Source organism: Actinia tenebrosa, unplaced genomic scaffold (assembly GCF_029948245.1).
Source record: "Actinia tenebrosa isolate PJP-AT-01 unplaced genomic scaffold, QUT_ActTen_1.0 PGA_scaffold4__44_contigs__length_22323623, whole genome shotgun sequence".
NCBI lineage: Eukaryota > Metazoa > Cnidaria > Anthozoa > Actiniaria > Actiniidae > Actinia > Actinia tenebrosa.
In genome coordinates, this window is record NW_028292581.1 from 1,241,750 (window position 1) to 1,269,469 (window position 27,720).

General features: G+C 36.3%; 2 protein-coding genes and 1 long non-coding RNA gene across 4 annotated transcripts; all 3 read right to left on the minus strand.

Annotated features, from left to right (window-relative positions):
* Positions 1 to 674: 674 nt before the first annotated feature.
* Positions 675 to 7,605, minus strand: LOC116288627 (endonuclease 8-like 1). Of its 2 annotated transcripts, XM_031695449.2 has the most exons (12): positions 7,445 to 7,605; positions 6,537 to 6,928; positions 5,942 to 6,139; positions 5,700 to 5,781; positions 4,524 to 4,587; positions 4,317 to 4,444; positions 4,097 to 4,124; positions 3,145 to 3,221; positions 2,783 to 2,846; positions 2,220 to 2,299; positions 1,876 to 1,945; positions 675 to 996 (listed from the first exon to the last, which is right to left on the minus strand). In XM_031695449.2, the coding sequence occupies exons 2-12, from the start codon at positions 6,914 to 6,916 to the stop codon at positions 914 to 916; spliced, it is 1,254 nt and encodes a 417-aa protein (XP_031551309.2). In that variant the 5' UTR covers positions 6,917 to 6,928; positions 7,445 to 7,605; the 3' UTR covers positions 675 to 913. The 2 variants fall into 2 exon arrangements, with proteins under 2 accessions (XP_031551309.2, XP_031551308.2); XM_031695448.2 differs by lacking the exon at positions 7,445 to 7,605 and having other exon boundaries at positions 6,537 to 7,004.
* Positions 7,606 to 8,875: 1,270 nt separating this feature from the next.
* LOC116288654 (uncharacterized) lies at positions 8,876 to 10,996 on the minus strand. Its single transcript, XR_004196219.1, has 2 exons — positions 10,819 to 10,996; positions 8,876 to 10,214 (listed from the first exon to the last, which is right to left on the minus strand). It is a non-coding gene; the product is annotated as an uncharacterized LOC116288654 (long non-coding RNA).
* Positions 10,997 to 15,774: 4,778 nt separating this feature from the next.
* LOC116288642 (microspherule protein 1) lies at positions 15,775 to 27,035 on the minus strand. The gene is made up of 13 exons (XM_089037009.1): positions 26,946 to 27,035; positions 25,498 to 25,756; positions 24,798 to 24,842; positions 23,020 to 23,094; positions 21,244 to 21,353; positions 20,781 to 20,889; positions 20,157 to 20,295; positions 19,416 to 19,482; positions 18,625 to 18,752; positions 17,931 to 18,031; positions 17,747 to 17,833; positions 17,193 to 17,321; positions 15,775 to 16,264 (listed from the first exon to the last, which is right to left on the minus strand). Exons 2-13 carry the CDS (start codon positions 25,741 to 25,743, stop codon positions 16,184 to 16,186), a joined length of 1,317 nt encoding a protein of 438 aa, XP_088893135.1. The 5' UTR covers positions 25,744 to 25,756; positions 26,946 to 27,035; the 3' UTR covers positions 15,775 to 16,183.
* Positions 27,036 to 27,720: the final 685 nt, after the last annotated feature.

Consider the following 27,720-nt stretch of genomic DNA (forward strand, 5'->3'; position numbering starts at 1 on the left):
GTTTAAGTCGATTTTTTCATTGATTTTTTTTTTACTCTATCGTATTACGAGAGACATTATCTTGACCTCGAATTTAATTAGTAATGATTTTTTTTTTCGATTTTATTTTCACTATTCACTTTAATCTAAATTGGGCTCCCTGTGATTTTGCTTATCAAAACATTGGAATGACGTCATTACGATGAGCGCGAGCTCAATAAATTCATGCTTAGTAGAAACGGATGTGCACGAACAATGCCCACGAGCGTCCTTAAATCGGGAGTTTGAATTTGCATTATTGGTTGCCGGTACTGGTTAAACGAGCAGGTGTCCATACCATGTGCCATAATAATAAACAGCTAAAACAATGTAGCCTGCGTGACGGCCCATAAAGGGTGGGGCGGGGAGCTGTGGGAAAAGGGGAGAAGGGAACCCACCTCCCCTTTCCCTCTTCCCTTTTGGGCCTTTACGCAGACCAAATGAAAGGCGATTTGCTTTGTTTTGGGCTCCCTGTTGTGTTCTCGAAAATGCTCGATAAAGTTAAAGGCGGCCAATGCTATTGACTTGAAGAAGCACCATCCAACTCGCATTGCGACTCTTCACGCGCATGCGCATGTTTGCTAACTGATTAACTGACACAGTAAGTAATATATTCTATAAAAAATAGAACATTTTTCTATTATAATACGAAACCGTTTACTGCGATAAAATATTTACAAAAGAACAACGAATCCCTCATCAAACATTTGATTCACAGACATTAAGTCAAACAATGATTTACATATGTTGAATTATTTAGTGAAACATTTACAGCGTTCATTCAAAGACATGCATCCACTGGTTATTCTTGATCTGTACACAGTTATTATGGCGGAACTGATTGGAAATCCCATCTGAAAGGCAATACTTCCCATTCTATCTAAAATTCACTTCTTCAACTTGAATTAGGCTTTTTCCTTTTCGAAAGTCGTCTTGTTGCAGTGGATCCCTTGCCAGATTTGACTGCTCTTCGTGGAACTAGAAAAATAAAAGGAAAATTGATTGGGATGCAATAGACGACTTGCACTATCAGGTCATGTGACCTTACCGCTCCCTTAAGACGAGCAGTTTTGTCAAAATAAAAAGCAGAAGTGAAAAGGGCATCTCGGCATTAGTAGAGAGGCATATTTTCAGCTGATAATAAGCAAAACAGGAGAGATGGCATTAGATATAAAATTGAATGTTTCACAAGGATTTGTATGGGAAAATGCGCTAGATGGCAAAAGCTTGCCAGCCAACACTTTTTCCATACATATTCTTGTAAAATATTTGATTTTATATTTAATGGTATTTCTTCTTTAGTCAACATTTCGAGCTGAAACTTCTTCCTCTCACTAAATAAGCCTGAAGCGAGATGACGTTTTACCCCCGTCTCTAGACCATAATCCTTTTCACATTGCTTTTGTTCTTTAATTATGACTATTGTTCCTGTATTATCTAAGGAATCAAAAATTTTAATATGAAAGAATTTTAAGAACTATTATGGTATAGAGTCGGGGGTAAAACGTCATCTCGCTTCAGGCTTATTTGATGTGCTTTTTTCATTTCTTGAGTTCATTTTGACTCTTTTGCTCGTTTTAAGGGGATGGGGTCACGTGACTCGTTAGCGCAAGTCGTCTATCTGTATGAAATCTTAGGCAAATACCGAAGCCTTTCTCCCCTCGCTTGTTACGCCATAAAAATGAGCGTGATGCTTTTTAAAACATTTTAATATTTAAAAAAAATATTGAAAAAAATTGTGAACGGATAAAATTTGATAAAGCAAACACTTCAAGCCGAGGTTCTCCTTCTCACCCGACCCCGCCCCCAACTAGGGCATCCAATAATATTAGTAGCAATTCTATACTACAGTTATACCTTTTTCGCTACGAGAGGATTCCAAGACGGAGTTTTTGCTGGTGGCTCTTTTTTTAGAACCTTCTTTGACCTGAAAGCATTTTATAATCTGTTGAATTTTTATTCACTATCTATAACTATAGCTATAATTATTATTTTAAAATACCTTTGCAAAGGTACTAGAGTGGGAGGGGATTTGCGTTTCTGCAACGTTGCACACAAGTTTCAGCTAAAAGTTTTCAATGTGTAACAGGGCCTTTGGGTGCTCTTTAGGATTGAAGGAGGTAGAGAGTTCCATGAACCCTGATCTGTTTTCGTTATATCTGGTGTTTCAAGATTCCTATTCATTATTGCTAAATACTGACCTTATCCTCAGTGGTGCTGAGTTTTCTCTTCCTTAAATTTACAGCAGAAGCGGTAGGTTTATTGTCGCTTTTTTCTGTACCTTAGGTAATTCAAAAGAAAGAAAACAAAATGAGATTAAAACTATGCAATTTTACTCAAGTTCCAGTCCTTTATTACTTTCTAAATAATAATAATAATAATAATAATAATAATAATAATAATAACAACAATATGTCAACCATTTAAAAGGGGACATCTCTGCACACATCATTAGAAAAACTCTCATGATTACTTGATTCTTGATTTCTTTTTTCCCTTTTAATCGATTTATTTTATTTTATATTTTAATTACACCTCGTATTGTATATATATTTTTGTTTTTCCAAGGCCCATGGATTGGACTCGGTAAACTAAGAATTTTGAAGCAAATTGAAGCAAATTGTAAATAAAGATAATAATAATAATAATAATAATAATAACAATAATAATAATAATAATAACAATGTTTATACAGGCTGTTATCACCAAGGTGTTTTTCAGAGAGGTCCTGCAAAAAAAATATCGCAACACAATTCCTCATTACCTTTTCTTGTGATAGATTTTCTCTCTTTCTTGACTGAAGGTTTCTTTTCCAGCTCTGGTTTGACCTGTTCAAAAAAATTATTAAAACTCTGGACCTAATCAGAAGTTCATAACTATATATAGTTATGGGCTTCTAAACTAACTGAAGTTTATTTTTGGTCGATAAGCAGGAAGTGATTTCTCAGCCTTCCAAGCCAGAGGCCTTATTGAGCTTTTCTACACCAGACCTAATTGGAATCAATGTAGAAGTTGGAAATTTGCGGACGTGTTGACACAATTGCATTTGCTAAGCGCAAATTTTGCAAAGATAGACTCGTGTGGAAGGAACGAGAAGACATCGTCCAGTTTTACATTCGTTTATACCTTTTTCTTTTGATGTTCTTCGTTTTCACTTTTGGTCTTGTGCTTTCCGTATCTTCTTGCAGTTCTTGTTTTTCCACCTAAAAGGAATCGTTCAGTGATAAGACAGTCACTATCAAATAAAACCAATAAAAAGCTAAAATAATTATGCTTTTTTGTCTTTCCCCTGCCTCTCCCGCTTCCCCTGGTCTTGGAAGGCACGCGCGATGTGAGCTACTATTGCGCATGCTCTGCCTGGCAATTCACCAGGGCCCTCATCGTTTGAAAAGAGTCGTTTGTTGGATATCTCCTCCTTCGAGAGTCTCCAGTATCTCTTCGACTTCTTTATTCCAATTCCATTTTAGACTTTTGCAAGTTAAAACTTAGAAAATTGGAGCTTTAATAGTTGGTGATTGTCGCTTGTGCAACAAAAGCAAAACAAAATTAGAAAAATCTTCGACTCCTTCTCCCTCTCTTCAATCTCTTTGAGTGTGAATCAATTTTCCAATAATTTTTTTTAAACTGTACACAAATGATACTATAAATAGAAGGGGGAAAATGATCGTATTACAACAGGAACATGGTTGAAGAGAATAGGTTTAGAGAGTTAAAAAGAAAAAATATATTGCCAGAACAGCATAATGTTGCACGTGCGTGCTGTATGCATTTACAAAGCACGCGGGATTGGCAGAACACGGGAGAAGTGTTAGGAGAAGCACGACGCGTAGCGAAGTGCTTCTCAACACTTCTCGAGTGCTCTGCCAATCCCCAAATGCTTTATAACAGTACACAGCACACCAAGCAAGTTTGTTATTTCTTTTATAAAATACAAATTACAATAACCGTCATTTTGGATAGGAACAACGCAACTGAAAGTGCGCGCGCATGTTGTGTGCGCTCATAAAGCACGCATTCCCAACCAATCAGAACGCGAGATTTATAACAGTCATTTTATTATAACATGTACTTTGCATACCTTTAGGGGCAAGAGGTCCTGCTTCACCCTAAACATCAAAGATAAGCAAAAATATGAAGGTCAAAAATCTGAACCATTTTGGGATAGATCTATAAAAAATGTTCTTTTCTTCAAAGATATTCCAGGAAAACTCCAAGAAAAAGCGTTTGCCTGCTACTATCAAAACCTATCTTTTCTAAGCAGAAAGAATAAATATTTTAAGTTTAATTCATGCTGTTACCTTAAACCACATAGTTCTGCCATCATGATCGATAAGATTTTTCATGTTAGGATTACTGTAACACTGTAACCAATTCATGAAAGCAGAATAATCAGAATGATTTCCTGATGGATCATAACCTGCACCAGCTGTGGAAAAATTGCAAAGGGGTTACAAACTAGTGATATCTGCTGGCATCAAAGTGATCTATATAGATTGCTTACTTACGTAACTGAATAACTTCATTGGGAACGATGTTACAAAGCTTTAAGATATCCGCTTCTTTTAAATTCTTTTAATGGATGAAAATATAACACAATTTAAAATAAATAATTTATTTAGATATAATATAATTTATTAAAGTCATTGTAAGTGGCTGCAATGCTATTTCATATTATATTAGAGTAGAGATGAGAATATGTGGACCGCGTAGCACTTATGAAATACATGAAGATATAGAAATATAGATAAGTTATAGTGCTTGGGAACGAGGTTATTCCGGGCGAAACACCCTTGGAATTAAATTTGGAAAAATTAATTTCCGATCTCGCTGGGAATCGAACCCACGACCTTCGGAATTGTACTACCGATGCTCTACCAGCTGAGCTAGAGGTCAGACTGAGAGCAGGCCGGGGTGAAATAGATGTTAGGTCGCGGTGATTATGATGAAGAGATGAGAATATGTTCCCAAGCACTATAACTTATCTATATTTCTATATCTTCATATATTAGAGTAGTAGAAGTCAATTATTATAAGACTTTATTGATCAGGGACCAGGGAGCATTTTGAAAAGTGTGTGGGGGGGGGGGGGGGGGGGGGAGGGCTGGCATTTGAAAATTAAAAACTAAGCTTATTCTCAATCAAATTTTAGGGGGGGAACATTTTTATTTATATTCATATTTTTTGCAGCCCCCAGCCCCCCGGCTCCATGGTCCCTGTTGATTTAAGAAATTCATAGATAGTAATAAAACTTTTGAATACGAGAATATGATCAAAAGTGCATAGAGAGATGGCTTAGAGGAAACTCTGCTTTTCTTAATAACATACATATTTTCTGGGAGGCATGGCTGGTATACTAACACTGCCAAAATAAAGATCAATCGTGTTTTTAATTTCAGTTAACTCACACCACAATTTGGAGAGCTAAAAATACAGTAGTCACATATTGAGTTAACTGAAATTCAAAACATGATAGATCATTATTTTTGCAGTGCTAACAGTTGAGTGGTTTCTGTACCACCACAACTCCTAACAAATTACGCAACATTTAAATTCCATTTGAATGGTTCTAAGTCCCATTTGTTTTCTTTTTGTATTTTACATTTTATTTGCACTTTATTGCTAATACTTATAATATGAAAAAACCTTATAAAATGCTGTCAAATATGATCAGCTCTCTATACCTTCGTATCACAACTAGCTTCCTCTTTGACCTTAAGGTTTGCAAGTACTTTTCTAGCAGCTGTAAATGGAGGAATATCTGCCCTGAAAAGTTTTAACAATGAAACAAAAATATAGCATTTCCTGATTATGTACAGTATACATTACTTAATTTTTTCAAAACCAATATCTTCAAAATATTATATTCCATAAACGACATGATAGTGAGCATGGATATAGGGCATCATGATGTATATATTCATACCTGTAAATAATTTCAGCTCTAAGATAATTCCCTATGCCGTTGAAATACTTCTGGTCATGCATTACTTCACATAAAGGCTTATTGAAGACAGGATTTTCCAGGTTATTCAACACATTGTCTCGAAATGCTTCATAGTGCAATATTGGATCAGGGCCTCGGTTTTCTGACCAGGAATCTTTGGTTTCCCATCTACCAAATCTGTTCAGGAATCAAAAGCAAATAACAGGCCATTAATACTTGTCGTCTAGATAAGTTTGGGGTTTAGGTACCATGGTAGAGGCTGTGCACATCAATCAGACTATGCCCTACCACGGAGGTAACCATGGCGGCCGGGCCACAGCTCACCACCTGGTACCTGTCACACTGACCACTCTGTGGAATAATACTCACCTGGCTCCCACCGAATGAGGAGTGGGCGGGCAGGATAAAAATTTTTTTGCTGCAAGCTCACAGCCAAAGCTACCAAGACTGCTATCAAAGCTGCCACTAGTCCTTAGCAAAAACGTGCTCCATCCCCCACCCCTACCGCATATTATTAGGGTGGGTAGCTGCATTCAACAAGATTGTAAAAACGTTTACAATATTCCTGACTTACCTTCTAACATCAACAAAGCTTAAAACCATTTTTGGCTTTTCTTTAGTGAAGAACCTCAAGTGAGCGTGTTTGTGAATGTCATTCATTGACGTAAACTGAAACTTTCCCGACATGCCGAATCGAAAAAGAATTCTCAAACTATTTGTCTCCTTTTTCATCTTCTTTAATTCCTTAGAATCCACAGAAGAGTAGGGTTTAAGAATAAGAGCCATTTCTTTTCCGCACGACTCGGCTTGAATAGTGTAGTCGTCATAGTTATGGTGGATTTCTGGGTTCTTTTGGTTGACGGCTGATTTCACGATTTTCCCATGAAAAACTCTACCTGCGCAGACTGTATTGACAAGTCTAGCAGTTTTGTAAAGCTCTGGGCCTTCAGGCATAGTAATGAAGGACTGAATAAAGACAAAATAGTGCAAAGCTTTAAAAGAATAAATTGAAAATACTGCATATGCTTTTTGTTATGTAACTTTCACGTTGGTTTTGTCAAAAGCCAACAGGCGTTCTTTACGAGGGTAACTGAGTAACCGCGTCAAAAGCAGGAAGCCCAAATATTTAAGAAATCAATTAAAGGTGCAGTATGATAAATAAGGTAAGTATTGTTTAGATTCGGAATGATATTTATCTCCATCACTCCCTAATTAATGATGGTAATTGAACTGAGTGGAGTGCAATTTGGACCAAAATCATATGATTAAGGTCGGTATTGTTTAGGGTTCGGTAGGATTTTTATTTCCATCACTTGAGAAAGTTTATTGTCAAATACGGCCTATTACATATGGCGGTGGTTTGACTTAGTTTATGCTGATCCAGCAGAGCACCTATCCACAAAAGAATGTAAAATATTCCGAAATACTGAATTGTTTAAGGGGTTATTTAATTTTAGTTTGTCACGTGACTTCCAATCGTACCTGGTATATTGGCGAGGTTTTATCCTTGTTTTTCAGTTTTTAGCTGGAATGAAGTAAATATTAAACTAGACTTGAACTTACTGCCCTAAGCGTTTTCATCGATTTGTTCAACTTCTAGATAATATTTTTCCTTGGATTTTGTTGACCACAAATGAGTAGCCGTTGCCAATTGTATACCGGTCACTCCTCCATCTTATAGTAGTTACACAATACACCACCAGACGATGTAGTCAATGAGTCGAAACAGGAAAGTAACGCAGCTTTCTCGTCTCCAAAGAGTTTAAAAAATCAGGAAACAAAAGATCTAAAAGATGAAACTGATAACCAATTAATCAGTTCTACGAGGGTCAAAGATAACAGCCAGTTAGAGAATGTACAGACTCAGTGAAGTTTTGCAGCGAGTTAGGAGGCTTGCGCTGACCGCGTGGAGATGACACTGTTTTTCACAAACCAATCAGCTTTGGAGAAATTTTTTGATTCTTAATGCGTAAAAAAAGGAATAATTTTAAAAGCTTAGAACCTCGTATCATGAGAAAAAATATCGTTTTTAGTATTCGTTCTGGATGAAACAAGCGAATCAAGAATGTAATAATGACGATAATGATCATATTTGACCAACATTAATAGCAGTTATCAGTGGTACATGACATCACAGGCAATTAAGCTGGGTATCAGTACGTCAGTTGTATTAAGACAAATAAGTCGATCTTATGCCTGTGAAGATTTGAAGCATTTTGAACGAAAATGGACCTATTTCAATTTCGAAATGGCTCTTAGCTCTCTCAAATCTTGTCTAAATCGCTTCAAATCTTCACACCTAATTTGAAGCTAATCGCCCAGTTCAGTTGACGAAAAGCCCGCAAAATTTCTCCAATGACGTCACAAATCAACTGTCAGTTATGTTTTGGATTTTACTGAAAAATCCTTTAATGTTGCTCGAAGAGACGATCACCAGAAACCTCCTTGAATGACAACATCATTGGTTATTTACATTATTCATGGTAGTGAGTTCATTATGGTCAAGTACCGAAATTTTACATGTTCTAATGAAATGGTAAAAGCATCCATATGTTTGGACCATGTGCTTTACTTGTATACTATAAAAGCCAATTAATTTTTCCCGCCAAAAAGATGAAGGTCAAAGACCTGAGTGTTGGTTAACCAGAGACATCTGCATTTTTTCTATTCACGCATGATGGCTTTTAGTCTTCATCTAAACCCTAGAGATGTTCGTAGACCTCAAAGGTATACATTAACAACTGCAAGAGTTTGTTGACGATTTCGATTCTATTTCCCAAAAGAAACATAAATTTGCGAGTTGTAAAGATGACAGACCGGAAATCGACACATATATACTTGCACTTCAATTATAAGTCAATACGCAGGTATCAATGAAAACCATTACTATAAAGATGAACTCGAATCTGTGCGTAATGTTTAAGATATATATATTTATTAATATTATATTTTCTCCGCTAGTAGTATTCTATTAATATTTACATGTATTTTGATGTTCTACAGTCTTCCAATTTTATATTTACATTAGTTAAATTGAAATAATAATTACATCACATAGCTTAACACTCAATGGTGATGATTTCTCTTGATGTACACTTCAGTTTTTTAGTTATCTAATTATTTCTAGAAACAAAAACTTGAAGCTCTAGTTCGAAGGATTTTTCTGTGCTTAAATACCAAGTGCAGATTGAGTAAACAACCTTTAAACTTGCTACACACGTTAAGCTATCATTAAGCACTTGGCCAATTAATTTACTGTTAAAATTCCTTAATTGCCTCTAACGAGATATGAACATTTATAAATCTTCTTTATCGAGCTCTAGCATATATAAGACATAAAAATATCAAGCAATGCAGTAAAGCAAGTATAGTATAGAATGTCAATATTTAGTCTTTTTACATACACTTCTTCTCGTCCATTCGAGAACTGATAGCCTCAATATTTCGGTGAAAGATGATGCTTGTCGTGTAGTACAAGTTCGTTCAATTAAAGTCTTTTCCACTGAAGCTATTTATCTTGGACCTTCGAATTCCTCACAGGGTTAAATGTAAGTTCTTTATAGACAAACATTAACCTGAGCTGGAGTTCTCCGTAGAATTGAATACTTGGTTGGGAATCAAAACAAGTACCATATTTTATCCTTTAATTTCAAGAAAGTTCGCAAGAAAGTTCGGTACTGTCAGCCCGCTGTTAAGACATATCACAAGACTGTTCCCCACTTGCTTCACAAACTTTTCACATTCTGCTTTGGTTCTAGTTCTAAAACTTCCTCTAAACTAGATATGTACTCCATCGCCAGCTGAAGAACCTCTAGATCTGATAGCTTTTCTTGCCTTTGTGGCAGAAAGGGCAGAATGTTTCGAAGCTCCAAAAAAGCGCCTTCTACTTGCTTCTCAGAACCAGACTCGTTGATCAGGGACTGTTGACCGAGTTCTGTTGTTTCGTTGTTAAACTTTGGAAAGCACTCCATTCCTCTTTCAACTTGCATTTTCGTTCTAGTTTTTAGTCTAACCACAGTGTTCGTAAGGTAGCGTCGAGATATTGTCGTTACTGAAAGTATTGCTTATGACCTCCCTTATATATATATCAGCTGCGTGTTGATTGTTTTTTCTGTCACCTATTGTTTCGCAGGAAGTCACTTCAAGCAGGTTATCACTAAAGCCATTCAAAAGCGGCATGACGACACTTCCCGATCTTCACGCTTCAAAAATCAACACACACAAGTCAACACTCCATTAAACATGTCACCTCCTGACAAAAACAAATGGAAAAATGCAGTTTACTTCCATAGATTTATACCTGGCATTCTCGATACTCCCCCCCCCCCCCCCCCCCCCCCAAAAAAAGAGTGAGGTTTATAATGGGGATAAAAAATCAGCCATTACTTTATCTATTTACTCGGCTTTAGGGTGTCAAATAGAGCAGAGACAAGACAATCTCTTTGTGTATGCAGGTGTGAGGATAAAAATATTTTCTATATCGACTCCTGAACAATAGGTAATTGTAAGCAGAAGTGATGAGTCCGATAGTCCGTGGGAAACAACTGACTTGATTCCTTCACTCGAAAAACCTGCAAATCAGAGTTCATCAGATCAATGATACACAAAGAAAAAGCACCTTCCCGTGATTGGGATCAGAATTTATGAAGATAGATTCCTCTACTATCTGCGTATTTAGTTTAAAATGTCTGCAATCACATATGGCTAATTGGACAATTGTGGCATGTTTTGATGGCCGTTTGCCATACAAAAATTATGTAGATCTAAAGGAATGTCAGTTTAAGCTACTCGACAAAGCCAGTGTAATCCTTGCCATTGTCTACGCATAAACCACAAGGTGCTATAGAATGTCGTACCTTACACTGGACGCACAGCTGATAACATGTCCAAACGGCATCAGCTAGACAACGTTATCGGTTGTTTCACCTGCCCTAAACTAGAAAAAATATTATTGGCTTTCATATGGGGTTTATCTATTGCACCAAAACAAAAACAAGCAAGCAACACCGAAATTAATTAAGTAGGACGCGACCGGCATTTTAATTACCAACGCTACAAGCACAGCTGCAATCAGGAATGCAATCAGTTGCATCGCTATGTTCCGCTTCAATAGCAGTTTCAGTAGACCATTTGGCTGCCATGAGACCCAGGAGAAGGCAAGCATTTGCGACTTAAAACACTATCCTAGTACCTTTTCTTGAGATTTTAGTAAACCATGCTCTATATTTTGGATAGTTTTGAAGTTTGGAAATGTTTTTTAGCTTCGGAGAGTTGTTTAGATTGTTCTTTTCGTCAACATGTTCTATAAATAAACAGACGCCAATTATGTGCTGCAATGAATGCAATCGTCGGCATTCCGATGCATAACCAAGCTTTCGCCAACCTCTCATCACAGAAAAGTCACACAACAACAACAACAAAAACGAAAAAATAAAAATTAAAACCATAAAGAATATCTCTATTCTATTTTAAGGTCCCAAATTCTTCAATTTTTGATAAGGTGATTGTTCCATTTTTTGTGAATCTTGAAGGACGCGCTTTCAGCTGTTTATCCAGTCCAACAGCTGCAAGGCGGTGTACTTAACTAATATCCATAAGGACAGCCGCTTTGATTAATTACAAAATACAGCATTAACAATAATAGTCTAATAATATCTGTGCCCTTTCTCGAACTACCTTCGCTGATTCAAGGTCAAACTGAATAAAATTGACTTGAGTTTAGCTGAGTTAATGCGTTTGTTAACTAGATTATGCATGCCCTACTCTAAGTCGTATGAATTAGCATTTAAGCATAGTTAGTAGAGAGTCCCCCTCTAAGATTTGAGTGTTAAATTTGTGATTAGCTTCTCTGTTCCATCATCAGTGGTTAGACTGTGACCATCAGTACTTATTCAGAATCAGTGAACATGGTCATCCATCGCGTTCAACATTTGGAATCGGGCCTTACTAACGAGTTTAATTGATTGGACGTTCCTTGCAAAAGTGAACAGCTATCGGAGAGCTAAGCAGTTTAGTTTATGGATATTCATCTGTGTTGGGATGTAGAGTTGTAGGTAAACAATTCTCGTTTGTTATAAAACGTTTTATTGGGAGTGGACATTACGTAAAGTATTAAATAAAAAATAAAATAAATCTTTCTTTTTCTATTAATACACGGAAGGCTTTAAAAGCTAGAAGCTTGTGGGGCCGTGTATCCTCCATACACACTCCTAACAACATTCAAATATTCTATACCCGCAACTCTCTGCAACTCGCAGGTTTATGGAAAGAGCAAAACATAAAAGATTCGACCATTCTTTGCCATATCTTGTTGGCTGTTTCTATATCTTTACATTCCATTTCGCTGAGAGTAAAGATTATAAAAAATTAAGCTAGTTAGTTGTTGACAAGAAGCTGGGGCAGTTTGGGTCAGTCAGCTGTAAAGGTTGACGTCAGAAAACAGCTGCAACTCGAGTGTTGTTGTGCCAACAGTTGCATAGTTTGAATGCCACTGAGACCTGTTGTGGGCATGTTTCCTTAATCTCCAAAACAAATGTTCATTTGGAATATTAGACTTAAAAGCCAGTGTTCCTGTTTTTAGAGATCAATTATTAAACCTTAATGCGAAATACATTCTATTCAGTGTTATGTACATTTAGAATACAATAAAATAATCCATATAAAGATATATAAAGTATGACTATGGTTTTAGCATGGTTTAGTTTATTAGGTGAGTTTCGACAAGGAATATCAAGAAAGGTTTTTTAAGCTAAATGAATCAGGCAGGGTGTAAGTGAACAAAGGATCCCACGTTGACCGTCTACGCACGTTCACCAACGGTTCAACTGGTTGTCTGTTATTTCAAATCGATCATCAGTTGACTCTGATGGCAACAGAATTAAGCTAAACCTCTAAATATATTCAGTGGCATAAAGAGCAAAAATATTTCCCCCTACGAGTAGTTTCTAAAACAAGCTTGGATTACAAGTTTCTGTACCCTCATGGGGTCAGATCATATTTTGGTGGAGTTCCGGCTTGTAAACGTGACTTAGAAAGACTAAAGGCAGCCTATCCCAAGACAGCTGTGAATGCCCTAGAGTCAATAGAAAACAGTGTATGTAACTATTGGAGTATGGCCATTGCACAGGTACCAGTAGAATGCATGGAATAATCGATCCCGTAGCGCAGACTGCTCCATTGCCTGTCAATGCAATCAAAATATTGCACACCTGTCGCAACGGGGAGGGGGCATTGCCATCGACGCGCAGGCTGGATGTTATTTGAATCAATCAGGCCAACAGATACTGGTTTATAACGGACAACTGCTATCGGACGGATGCAAAGGTGTAAAAACCGCTATTGCCATGTGCTTGTCGGGTGCCACTAGCCAATTGCACAAAAACGTGGGGGGGGGGGGGGGGGGGGAGCTAGTATCTAGAAAGAAATGGTCTGGAGTTTTCACGATGCAGTAGAAGTATTGTCGGTTGGGTTAGCGTGGACTAAGAAGATTTGAAAAACATAGTTTTAAAAGTCTTGAACTTAAGACAGACAGACACTAAAGACCTTGATAAAAATGCCATGTCAAGATGCAGACAAGATTATAATATTTAACGACCAAAATGTTGGAACTGGTCATGGTGCATGCATGTTTAACTATAAGGTTTCTTGTCCCTCCGGTTTTCGTTGGGTAACGAATTAAAACCTCTGTAGGGTAGGGTAGGGTAGGGTAATGCATGGAGAGAAAAAAGATGCGATTGCCAAAACTGACCATCAGATAATTAAATTTCAAAGCCTTCTTCGGCCAAGTCGTAAGACTACCTTTCCATATACAAAAATCTGGCGGCATTTCCAATTAAAGCATGCATTGAATAGAACCAATTATTCATTGTTTGCAAAATTACTTTTGAAAAATTAAAAGCAATGCCGGTAACATAAGCACGTGCTAAGCCATAAGCCTTCTCTTCCTGTTTGTCATCATTTTAGAATTCTGGTAATAGAATGCTTTGTAACTATGAAAGGAAAGCAGCCAACAACGTAGTTACTTGGAAATGTTAGTTTCTGAACATATTATTTCTATCTTCGAGTTTATGTTTTTATCCCTTGGTATAACAAAAACATAAACAAAAGCAATACGATTATATAAATCAACAATAAGAGATATCAACAAAGCTAACGACTGCAATATTATTGAAACAGGCTCACAAAGCTACATGTCGTAAACAAGCAAATAAAATACTAAAAGAATTCAAATTGCGTTGAAAGTTTTCGGAATAGGTTCGATAGGAAAATTATAACAGAAGATTTTTAGCCAGATCGAACTATAAATCCTCTGAAGTTTCCACTCTTTTTTTAAATCCTTTTCCTGCATAACCTAAAGCTTGAAGGTTGAACTAGGTAAGAGGATAAATTAGAAGGACTCCTCAGTGGATGTTTTGCTGTAACTTGGAAATAATGTGGCCTTCCCGTCATGGGATCAATTAGTAATGATCCCCATGATTTATTCAGTTTTTAACTCAGTCTAACAACCGCTAGGGCACGTGTAGCTTGCAGCTGCACAAAGGCGCCAAAAAGCCCGCGCAATCTCAAAATATCACTTCATCAATATCGATTGACCCTAAAGTGTTTTGTTCTTATTCTTAGTCTTGATTTGGCCACTAAAGTACATCTAAAACTTTTGAATAGAAGTTTATATGATATTCCGGTGTTTTGCGCCAACGTCAACCACGTCGCTCGCAGTCAAAACATCAGTTGTCTAAAAGTCGTGGGATGTAGAATCAAGTGAAGTGGTTGAGTACACGTCCCTCCCTCCCGATGATTGTGCGCTCACTTCATATTTGAAACGGTTTGTCCTACTTTGAACAAGTCAGTACTTTTACTGACAGAGAAGACAAATGGTTGGATAATGAGCAGACAACATTTCTAACGACGGAAATAAACTAAAAATAAGAGGTTTTTGCGTGTCACTTCTTTTGAATGTGAACTTGCAAATGTAACTCTTTCTAAAAGCCAATAATAATAAAAATCGTGAAAATTGTGTTCTTATTCGTTCGACAAGTCATTGACACGATTTTTAAAAGACACTCAAAGTCTCAGCTATGCTGCATAGATGGATGTTATTCTCAATCGAAATAGAATCACCAAATGATACTACACAAATGATACTTTAAAATCCACCTAGATGTCGAGGACAGAATACAAGAGTGAAGCACTTATATAACCACGTGGGTTTGTATGTTACACCTGTGTAATATCGTAGTTAACACCGCGTGAAGTGTATGGTATACTGACTCGAATACTAAGCGGAGATTACAACAGGCATCAAGTAAGGATTAGACTGCATGGCTTTAGAATGGGGCAACAGTGGACATTTTCTTCTCCTTTCCTCTCTATTCTTTTCTCTTCTTTCCCTCTTCCTTATGCATTTCTTTCTTTGCTTTTTAATTGCTCTTCCCGGTTTTTTCTTTTCTTATTTAGTTTTCGTTTTTTTTTTTTGGTAAGGGGTGTAGTGGGGTTTTTTTTTGGGTTTTTTGAGGGGGGCTTTTTTCTTGGGGTGGGGGAGGGAGGTCTTCGAACTAGGAAGGAAGGGACACTTACAAAGGCCTTGCTTCCACTGCTAAACGTCTTCCTTCCTTCCTAGTGCTTTATTCCTTCTTCTCCGTCCTTCTTCCTTCCTTCCTTCCTTCCTTCCTTCCTTCCTTCCTTCCTTCCCTTCTTTCCTTCCCTCCTTCCTCCTCTCCCTCCTTCCTTCCTTCCTCCTTCCATCCTGCAACAAGGCTACAATCTATCAGTATACCGATAGGCCAACGACGAGTCTGCAACTGAAACACTTCTCCTATTTTATGGAACTTTTATTTCAAATAATAACCAACCATTAATCACTTTTTCACTTTAGTCAAAATAACTTTACTACGTTCTACGACGTCCTATACTTCTTGTTCCCTTTGTTCTCCACTTCAGTGTTTGTTTATCCAACATTCTCTGATAACTTTTAACTTCTTATTATCCCTTTTCCTGTCATGGGAATATGTTTAGCCATATACCTTTGTGTTCACTTCATAGCATTCTTTCTTTCCCTTGTGCTTCACGTCATCATGTCTCCTATCAAATCTCTTGAAGATACATGGTCAGGTGTTTGCCAGTACACAGTAAGTGACCAGATACTGTGACTAGATTGGAGACTGACAGTCCACAACGATATAGACTCATATGGTCGATACCTCAGCTAACATGCACCAAGGAATCTCACTGAGGGCTTGATTTGGTCTCCTTGGAAGCCGTTACAAGATCTTGATTAATGAGAAATACAAAGCGCAGTCCACAGATCTTAAAAGAAAAAAAGCACATTTTACATTTGCCCATCGGCAGCCATACACGCTCGTTTGTTGTTGTTGTTGTTTTTTCGTTGTTTTTGTTGCCATAGTAGCGAGATGTTACCATGAATATCTTTATCAGGTGCGTTTCAACACCATCGTTTCGTATCCAAACTTAAAGGACGATAAAAAGACCCCGAAAAAACTGAACCATTTATTTATTAATTTAGTCTTTTCCAACTTCGGGGTGCCCTGTGTTGGCGGGTAAAAATGGATCCCGAAAAAAATGAACCATTTATTAAAGTGCTACTACGACGAAAATTGCTCAAACTTGGATTCAGCTGAAACTTCCTAAGAATACTCTTTAAAGGTCCAATAATCACTGTATGAAGTGTTTTCTCGATATTCAGGACGAAAGTATGATATTTTTACGATTATTTTTTGGAGTCTGTGACGTCATACACTCAACATCGAACATCGCTCCATACATTTCTTTGTAGTTTATGATCAAAATATCAGTAGTAAAGGGAGAAAGAAATACCCAAACACCCCAAAACATAAATTATAGTCACAAGTAATGTGAAATAAGCACATTAGCCACCCTTTGGGCTTCATAGGAATAAAATAAATTAAGGATTTATATACAAAGAAATATATGTAGCAATGTTTGATGTTGAGTGTATGACGTCACAGACTCCAAAAAATAATCGTAAAAATATCATACTTTCGTACTGAATATCGAGAAAACACTTCATAAAGTGATTATTGGACCTTTAAAGAGTATTTTTAGGAAGTTTCAGCTGAATCCAAGTTTGAGCGATTTTCGTCGTAGTAGCACTTTAATTAATTTAGTCTTTTCCAAATTCGGGGTGCCCTGTCTGGATGAGTATATAACCTTGAGAGTAAGTTTCTGAATGATACTTTTGTCCAAAGGGTCTTACCTCAAAGGTAGAGTTATGATGTAATCTTGCTTTGGTTCCTAAGGTAATCGGCTTGCCGTCAATCAACAGTGGCCGTCTACCTTCGTTGACCACGTAATATTCTCCATCACTTTTTAAGCGGATTGTAGCCTAAAGTTTGAAGTAGAAGGGTAAGCACCAAAAACGACGTGTTATTAAAAGCATAAAATTAAATTTCTGGGACAGTCAGTCAATAGTACATTTACAGGCTTGTCCGAGTCTTCAGAGCCAATGGTAGTAGTGCCCTAATCATTCCTGGATAGAATGTTGCAAGCAACAAACTTGAATCGGGGTGACAGACATTGCAACAAAATCACGCAACATCGCTTGTGTCAGCCTAATATGTTAAGATATATGGTCGGAAGTTATAAATTTGGTGCAAGCTGGTTGATGCATGCAACAAGTTTGGGGTAGACACACGCTGCAACAGTCCGGTTTCGTGCAATGTTGCATGCAATGTTGCACCGTGTGTCAGCACCTTTACCTTCCACCCCTTCCCAACGAACGAAAGCGTGTCTGGTTGCCATGGCGAATACCTGTTTTCTAGAGACCTTCCAGGCAGGTCCTTCAAGGGATAAATCAACATCCACTTGGTTATCAGCAGTTGATCGACCAACAGCTATCTGAAGGGTGAAACGACAAGGAAAGTGTCAAATGAATATTGCTACGTACTTCTGGTGCAATACAAATGTTTTTCTTTCTTAAAGGAGCAGGCCTTACCTCTCTGGAGCGCATTAGATATCTCACTAATCTCCCTCTCAGTACAGCTAATGTCTGACTATCAAACTCGTTAGATGATACTCCACTTGTAGCACTTTTATCTGAATGACAAGAAAAACCTCACGTTACCATGCAAGTCTAAGAATCTGTTTCGCAGTAAAGCGTTGAGGGTTTTCCCTCGTGACGGGCACCAAATGTGAGGGAAGTCCATTTCATGTCTCGTTCACTCGCTTGGTATGGAAGTGTATATAACAATTATACGTGTACATATAGTGTATATAGCTATTATAAAAAAGATTGAATGGGCGAACGGTGATAGGTAATAAGCATAGGCTACAAGGTTATTTTAAGATGCAAGAATAACTGGAATGACTCGGATTTCTTATCATATAACGCAGATGCTATTGTTAAGATATGTAGTTTTTGTAGTCGAAACCATTTTAAAACACCACAGTCACTTTTCGGTTGTTCAAACGCCAATCACCGATTTAACGTCTTTTAAAATAGCTATATAGTGTAGAGATTTCAAATAGAGTGCAAACAATATATCCGTGAAACACTAATTACTAAATTGTTCAAAATAGTGCTAGTTAAACAAAAGAAAACAATAGAATTAGCATAAAATAGAGTGTAAAGTTAGTATTACTAGAATTCCACGGATATATTGTTTGCACTCTATCATAAAATGACTTACTAGGCACACAGAACTCATCAACTATAACCTGCCATTTTGGGATTTCTTCTTCAAGTTTTCGTATTTCCCGCTTTTGTCTTCTGTCAGCAATAGACAGTTCTTGTTCTAAGCTGTCATCTTTGGGTTCTCTGTCGGTAATTGAAATTTTAAATCAAAAACGATTGGTTTTGACTCATCTTATGCGATGATGACAATATTCGATAAAAAATAGGAAATTATAAAAACATTTGCGAGGAAAACTTTCTATGCTATTTTTTCTCTTTCTTTATAATTACTGTTTTTCGTTTTCAGACCCCCCCCCCCCCCCCCTCCACCACTCTAATTAATTAAAGAAAATTCATTTTGTCATATGCCTTTTTTGTCTTATATTTTGATGTTATGAGTAAATGAGATTAGTAAATGAAAGCAAGGATTATTGCAAACGTCTCCTAAAAGAAATTCAACCAGATTCACAATATTATCTTTGTTTCGCCTAAAGAACCAAATATGTTTTCATTTATTGGAATATCAGTGAGATCTATAGCAGCATAGCTAATCAGCATGAGAACAGTGGTGTTTGTTTCTCACGTCACTAGTAGTACATTAACACAGCCATATTACACATTACTTACATTAACACAGCCATATTACACATTACTTACATTAACACAACCATATTACACATTACTTACATTAACACAGCCATATTACACATTACTTACATTAACACAACCATATTACACATTACTTACATTAACACAACCATATTACACATTACTTACATTAACACAGCCATATTACACATTACTTACAGAAGTTCACTATCATTTATTTGTTCTTCTACATCTGAAAAATTGAGTGCATTTTCCCCTGTTGGAACTAAAAAATTCAAACAGAAATTAGAACTGAAAAATATGATATACTTAATAATATATAAATCCGGCGAGGAAATACTAAATGATATACTGATATTTGAAAAGGTGGACTTTGAGGATAACCCTATATACTAATAATATACGAACGAGGTGAAAAAATGAGCCACTAACATTTAACAAAATCTCTTCCATCCACTAGTCCAGGCTATCCTACTACGACCAGACCAGTGTGCTCAAACAACCGGCCCAAAATCATTTATACACATGGGCTGACAGAGGCACTGGTTTTCACCAGGCATGGTAGCATCTGTATGAACACTTGACAGCAGATACGTTGGATGATTGGAATGATTCAATTTCACAGAGAACAGGGATTCTATTTATCACAACTACAGCAGTTTTAAAATCTTGTTCCACAAACAACTACACAGTATCTGTGTTAAAGAGTACTGTACAAGGATTGACTGTACATGTATGCAGTAGAATATAGTAATGTATTGAAGTCTGTACATGTATGCAGTAGAATATAGTAATGTATTGAAGTCTGTACATATATGCAGTAGAATATAGTAATGTATTGAAGTCTGTACATGTATGCAGTAGAATATAGTAATGTATTGAAGTCTGTACATGTATGTAGCATAATACAGTATATATGCTAATGCAGTATATACTCACCCGACTGGTCTGATAATAGTTGGTATTGCCTCATTAACAACCAATGGTTTCTTAGTGACACAACAGTTCGGCAAGGATGAAAAGTTGAAGGATGTTTGTCTAGTTGATCTTGAAAGATTTCAAGTGATGAAGGACTTGACTGAAATCACAAAATACAAAATATTTTGCAGTGATTTTGAAATATTTTTTTGCTATTAAATCATTCCATCAGAATCGAAAGATTGATTGATTCTTGACTGACTCATTGACAGACACACAGTATCTAGAGCAGACACCTGTATTGCAGGTGTTTCTGATTGATTCTGGTCAGGTATGGCAAGGAAAGGGTCAGAGGTGAATGACAAGACTTGCTCACTGACTGTCTGACTGAGTCACTGACTGTCTGACTGAGTCACTGACTGAGCTCACTGACTGACTAACTGAGCTTACTGACTGTCTGACTGAGTCACTGATTGACGAACTGGGCTCACTGACTGACTGACTGAGCTTACTGACTGTCTCACTGAGTCACTGACTGACCAACTGAGTTCACTGACTGACTGACCAACTGTCTGACTCACTCACTCATTGAATGGGTACGTGAGAAACTGATTTACTGATGAAACAATTAAAACCATTAAATACCGATGGAATATTGGCAAGAAGGCTCTCTTCTTCCTTGTTCCATAAAGCATTATTCTGAGCAGCAGTGACAACATCTGCAGGCAACTGTTTCATGGCTAATGTGGCTAATCTGAAGATAAAATATTAAAAAAACATATCACATATATCCTTAAGGGTAGTCTTATTACTTCCGCTAACTGAGCTAACTGACATTTAGCTTCATAATATGTAGGTACAACCAATCCTTAGATAGTGACCTTTACATCCGATGAAGAAAGTTATAAAATTTTTAAATGGTAGAGTTTTAAAATTGGTCCTGTGCGCGTGGTTAACCCTGAATGGTAGTCGACTTCCAATTTTTTATAATCTAAATTTTCAATCTACGTACACGACCACAACTACAAAAAGATAGTGCCCATCTTTAAAAATTAAAAACTCACATTTGTACTCGTTCCCGTCAATGCAACTAAAGATAAAAACAAACCTTGAAACCACAGGATCATACAGAAGAGCGTACCATCTTTCTTGAATATCCTTTAATGTAAACCGTGCAGAGAATTTCACGCCCAAGTAGACTGCTGTCAGATCATTAGTCTAGAAGTAAAACAATAAAGTATAATAATATTAATCACAGCTGAATATAATACTGCGCTGATTGGTTATTAGTTATTATTACGAATTATTAGTGTGTGCAAGTGATTGAGAAGTGAAAGATTTTGTTAGAATAAAAGTAGAAGTAAAGTGTGATTACACCAACCAAGGCCACCCAGATAAATTTTCATATAAATCAGCAAATCACGCTTGAGTATTTAAACAATTGAATCAGACCATACAAATTTTCATATTTCTTCCTTTGAAAGCATATATTTCACTTTATACATGTATGAGTGTGTGTATGATCAGAAGCAAACAAAGAACAGTTTAAACCCAGTCCAGAATTCATCAATTCATCTATTATTTGGCATCAAAAATGTGATTTTTGACTTTGATTTAACATTCTTTTGGGTGGCCTTGATTAATGTAGTCACACTGTAACTCAATTATCAGACTTTTTCAGTTCTGCTATGTTATTATGAAGGAAATGGTCAACACTCGAGATGTGTGTTCATTAAGTAATAGCATGCATGTGTATTTATAATGCTCCTCTCATTTTCAGCAGCCTTCCATATCAACTCAATGGACGCACACTGAGTTGACCATGATTCTTTGGGTGTTTATTGTTATATTACTGTGAATACTGCAAAATTTCAACATGTAATTACTATCAGGGGCATTATGTTACATAGTTTGCCAATGTTTAAAGTGCTACTACGACGAAAATCGCTCAAACTTGGATTCAGCTGAAACTTCATGAGAATACTCTTTAAAGGTCCAATAATCACTGTATGAAGTGTTTTCTCGATATTCAGGACGAAAGTATGATATTTTTACGATTATTTTTTGGAGTCTGTGACGTCATACACTCAACATCGAACATCGCTCCATACATTTCTTTGTAGTTTATGATCAAAATATCAGTAGTAAACTGAGAAAGAAATACCCAAATACCCCAAAATATAAATTATAGTCACAAGTAATGTGAAATAAGCACATTAGCCACCCTTTGGGCTTTATAGGAATAAAATAAATTAAGGATTTATATACAAAGAAATATGTGTAGCAATGTTTGATGTTGAGTATATGACGTCACAAACTCCAAAAAATAATCGTAAAAATATCATACTTTCGTCCTGAATATCGAGAAAACACTTTATACTTTGATTTTTGGACCTTTAAAGAGTATTTTTAGGAAGTTTCAGCTGAATCCAAGTCTGAGCGATTTTCGTCGTAGTAGCACTTTAATCAAAGGAAAAGTAGAAATGACCTCTCACTGTGTAGGAACTTGGGATATGTTACACAGGGATGACAAAACCTTTGCGATTTTGCATCCCAAATTGCAACCCTAACCTAAGGCACTATGAGCGCGAACTTCAGACTGTGGGGAGGGGAGGGGGGGATCCATTAAAGAAAGACACAGTAAATACCTAGTCACAAGCAAATTGACATTCAAAATGTTTCCATAAAATTGACCATAAATTATTGTTCATTGCTTGTTGAAGCATTTTAGGAGATGAGGGGTGTCTCAAGATTATTTACAAAATATGTTGTCTTATCTTGTCCCATTACTGGAGTCTTATAAAATTTTCATTTTTTGACCAGCTAATAGGAACCTGCTCATAGAGATATCAAATAAGTGAATAAATTGTTTCCATCATTTTACCTGTTGTATAGCAGTAATGAGTGCAAGGTCATCTGTCGGCCGCCATCTGCCAAAATCTTTACTAACTTGAGGTGTCTAAAATTATAATACCATCAATATAATACCAGTAAACATCTACAGCTGTAGTAGAGGTAAGGTAAGGTGGCTATAACTAAGGGAAAATTTAGAAAAAATGCAAATCTATACATATATTTATTACCTGTTTTTTTCAAAATAATTTATTAAATATTCTACAAACATAATATAAAAATATGATAAAAAAGAAGAGAAAGGTGAAGAAATGAATCAACACGCACAAAAAAAAAAAAAAAATACAATGCTGGGTCTCTACTGATACGATTATTGTCTTTTAGGTCAATGTATCTTATTTTCAAAATTATTCTGTTTTGTGACAAGAAATGTTTGTGAAGTTTATGTTATTTTCTAGAGTTAATAAGGGCCATATATTCATTTTCTATATTGTTCTAGCTAGTGAATCAACCTTTGTCCATGAAGCCTTGTGAAGTGCAATGAATGTTCAACTGAAGGAACCACAAAACAATAACCAAACATGCACAGTGTAATCATCAAATGTTTCAACATTTAAAATATGTGTGGCACAACAAAAAAGCCAGCAATGTAGTGCAGGATTTTCATTAAGAGTCAGGGATTGGAGAAAGTGGATCAGAAATTGCTCTGGTAATGAGCAAAATTTTCAGCTTCGATTAGACTCCTGTACTTATAGTGATAATGAATTTCATTTTAATATGAGCGTAATAGCACAAAAGAACAAATCAATTTTAAAAACGACACAACACTTTTAAATTTGAAAGACATGCTTCAACTTGTCACAAAGCCATCTTCAGTTAAGTGACGCTAATTACAATTCACAAGGTTATATATAGGCATTTTCAAAAGGATAAAATTACAACGGTTTGAAAATTATTTAAAAAAAAGATAAGCGTAAAATAAACAGTAACCAATATAAAATTACATATGAATAGTAGTGTTGAAATGTTTGACCTGAGTATTAAGCTCAGGTTTACAACTATCGATGAAAAGAGCTTCTTTTGTTTTCAACTGATAACCAGTGACAGCAGAATCTATTATCTTAAAACATTCAAATGAAACAGATTCCTTACAATTGAGAGAAGAAGCTAAATGTTTGAATACATGTGATAACTTATCCGTAAAAAGGTGCTCATTAATTTTGTACTTTTGAAATAAAAAAAAATCCCCACAAATGGAGGCATCCAGTATATAATTATATGGTACGAAGCATTTTAGTGTTGAACGCTCTGCAAGGCTAAATTTATTTTTAAATGAAAACAAATATTTCATCACAATCACGTGTTATGACGTCCGATCTCACTAAAAATTGCATCAAATATTAATTCAATCTTTATGTGACTTATGTGCAAAAAAGATTTGCAATCGGATAAAACACGTTTATGCACTAGCATTCCAAAAGTGGAAGGTAGCAGTCAAGCGTGAGGGGGTCGAGCCACCTTAAGCGACGGTACATTTCCGGTCTTGATAAAGTCACGATTTCGATTTTTAGCTTTTCCAATCAAAAATTGCAAGAAGTTTCACAAACATATGAAAGATAAAAGTTTAAAATTACGAAATTAAAAAGATTTTTTTTTTTGAGTAATTCGTCAATTTTGGTATCCTAATACCTTAACTGAAGATGGCTTTGTGACAAGTCGAAACATGTCTTTCAAATTTTAAAGTGTTGTGTTGTTTTTAAAATTAATTTCATTTTAGTGAATGAACTTTAATGGTCAAACAGTTGTTACCTTGGGTTTCTTTTGTTTCTTTCCAGTTGTTCTAACTGATGGCGGCTGAAGAAGACCAAATACAAATTCATTACACTGCACATTCAAACCTCACAATACATTGTATGAAATTACGGGGATTTATTTTTAGTTGTCATTACTTGCTAAGGAATATAGATACTTTTACATACACTACTACCAAAAATCCTGCCAGTCTTACCATCCCAGTACCGTAAAGAATAGCCGGAGTAGCGGCACTTTGGAGAGGGTGAAGAGGAGGAGGAAGGGGAGGGGCCTCTTTCTCAAAGCACAGCCACACATGCTACATGAAGGACATGCATCTAGCAGCTAACTAAAACTCCTTTGCATCTATATACAGTATTTGACCAACAAGTTGCACTTGACTGAAGCAATGAGTCCTGTAGGGTAATTATTAAGTTGTTACACATTTCTGGGTCCAAACACACAGAAAATACCTAAAATCTTGCCACAACTTATTCCCAGGATTTATTCTCTACCTTCAACAATAATTAGATACATGAACAGAAAATCCTGCTATGAAGAAAAACAACACAGAAAAATGTCTGTAGAAGGAATTATTAATTTGGACCCAGAAGTTGTTTTTCGTTCAAATTACATCACACTTAACAGCTCTATCGCCCACATGGCTTATGAGTCAATAGCCCATTCACGCTGGAGGACTAATTGCTAAATAGTATACCATAGGTCTCTTTTCTTTTTCCTTTAAAAACTCCTTTAAAGGATCTTTCTCCATTGGTTGTCCCAACTCCATTCCTTTCTTTGGGCCTTTCTTTAAGCTGCTCTCAACAAGTTCATCATCAAACTTCTTCCTTTTGATTGAGCGGGACGAACTACGACGTGGAGTGCTATGATGCCCACGTTCTGACTGTTGTTTTATAGGTAGGGGTGCACCTTGCTGCATCATAGATTCCTGAGGTAGTGACATGACAGTAATGATGCTACAAACAATAAAGGAAAAATATCAAATAACCATGCAATATCCACAGTTAGCTTTATCTCAGAGAAGAGAAGCAAGTATACAGGTTGTCAAAATATTGGCACCAAATTTGGAACTCAAGTCTGACCAGATTTGTGTGAGCAATGTGTACTGTAAATCTATAATTACTACAGTAATCTTATTACTGTAATCAGTCAAATGAATGGATTAAAAAAATTGAAATTAGGTTGAAAACATGAGTTACTTGCCATTTTTTGGTTTTCAAAAGCTACACTTTTCGCTACTAGTGGTCTGTCGCTAATATACCAATAGTAGATCAGCCAATCAGAGTGTAGGATTTGTGACTAGACCATTAGTAGGTTTAGACCAAATGTGGTTAGTCAACATGTAACCCCTTATGGAGCTACTGGCTTTGTATATCTTAATTTAGTTTATTAGTAATGTTGCAAACAACTTGCTAACCTAGTATTTAGCTATAATAGCTTTATTTAGGAATTTAGGAGCTTACAAAAATTACACTCAAATATAGCAGTTTTTGCATAAGTAGGAAAAAAGATGGCAAATTTTTAGACATACTTTGGCCACATCATAACATACCACAGTCATAATTACATGTCGTGGTTTAAATCATTGGAAGACAATGGGAAGCCATTTCAATGTTACAGCATATCGTATGATGTAGGTTCTGTAAGTCAGTACCACATGCTTTCCACTCATAGGAAAACAGATCTATAACCATTGTTTAGTGGAGTACGTAATCATAATATATCTTTATATAACCCTTAAAATTGAATATCTAAACACTATTAATAGTCCTTATTTAAAGGTTCCTAGATAAGAGATCATAGTCACAGTAACCATGATCGCTTATCTTGGACCTTAAAATAAATAAGAAGTTTTACTAGTAATGAGGGAATCAGTAACGAATTTAAAGAAGTTTGATAGAGAAAAATTAATTGAAATTTAAAACAATAAATTAAGTGATAACACGCTCATAGGTACATCAAAAATTTTCAAAAAGATTTCTCGAATGCTTTGAAAAGTTCTTCAGAACTAGTTGACAGAAAACTGATATTTCTGTGGAACAAAGCTACCATCGAAAACTCAATGTACAGTCTCGGAAATTATACATTAAAACCCATTCATGGTGTAAGACTAAATTGCTATATTACTTTCACATAAAATACTACCTTGTAAACTACTTTCTGAGAGAGTTATTTCCAAGATTCTCGAACCGCGTTTTTACAATTAAATATGTCCGCCATGTTGAAACTTCCCAGGGATGCATGCTGGGTTTTTTTATCTCGAATTGCATGATGGATAACACAGGGAGACCAACCCAGTTAGTGTCGACACTTTACTTACATTTTGCCATTGTTCACTTTTTTCCCTTTCCTTCTTTCTTTTTTATTATTCTTTCTTTTTTCCTCCCGCTCTGGCTTTATCCAACAGTATCTTTGCTAGTTTATTGTTCTGCCATTTCTCGGAAAACTTTTGCCTTTGTAATTTTGATGCCATCGAAGTTCCCATGAAAATGAACTTCTATTAATGAAATTTAGTACTGAAAAATCAATCTTCACTGAAAAGTAACAATTAGTCTCATCATCGGCTGGTTCTCTCTGTGTGATTTCTTTATATATCTTGCTCATCAAACAGCACCCGCCCTTTAACCAGAGCCGACACCTACATTACTTGAACGAAACTTCGGCCGTCAACTCAATCATTAAGATATTTCTGGTAAAACGACGACCTGGAGCGGCTTTCATTTGCAGCGTTTGTAACTGACTTGTTTTCGTGACCTCCGCCTGTTCTATTTCAGTCATCATTATGATTTCATTGTACCGTCCATTAGACTGCATGGGATAAGACGGAATTGTTTTCATTCACTGGCTTGATTTAGTAAAGATAAATTAGATCTAGCCTCCTCCGCAGGCATCTCTGTAGCTCTGTAGGTTTCTCTAGTTT

What these genes read in the sequence shown, in the direction of transcription:
- LOC116288627 (XM_031695449.2), bottom strand. Translation starts at nt 6,916, where the DNA reads ATGCCTGAAGGCCCAGAGCTTTACAAAACTGCTAGACTTGTCAATACA. An exon ending in AGAGCTGAAATTATTTACAG is followed by an intron (nt 5,782 to 5,941) that starts GTATGAATATAT and finishes AAAACTTTTCAG; the next exon opens with GGCAGATATTCCTCCATTTA. An exon ending in ATCCTCTCGTAGCGAAAAAG is followed by an intron (nt 997 to 1,875) that starts GTATAACTGTAG and finishes TTATTTTTCTAG; the next exon opens with TTCCACGAAGAGCAGTCAAA.
- LOC116288642 (XM_089037009.1), bottom strand. Translation starts at nt 25,743, where the DNA reads ATGTCACTACCTCAGGAATCTATGATGCAGCAAGGTGCACCCCTACCT. An exon ending in TATGATCCTGTGGTTTCAAG is followed by an intron (nt 20,890 to 21,243) that starts GTTTGTTTTTAT and finishes TTTTATCTTCAG; the next exon opens with ATTAGCCACATTAGCCATGA. An exon ending in ATAAATGATAGTGAACTTCT is followed by an intron (nt 18,753 to 19,415) that starts GTAAGTAATGTG and finishes AATTACCGACAG; the next exon opens with AGAACCCAAAGATGACAGCT.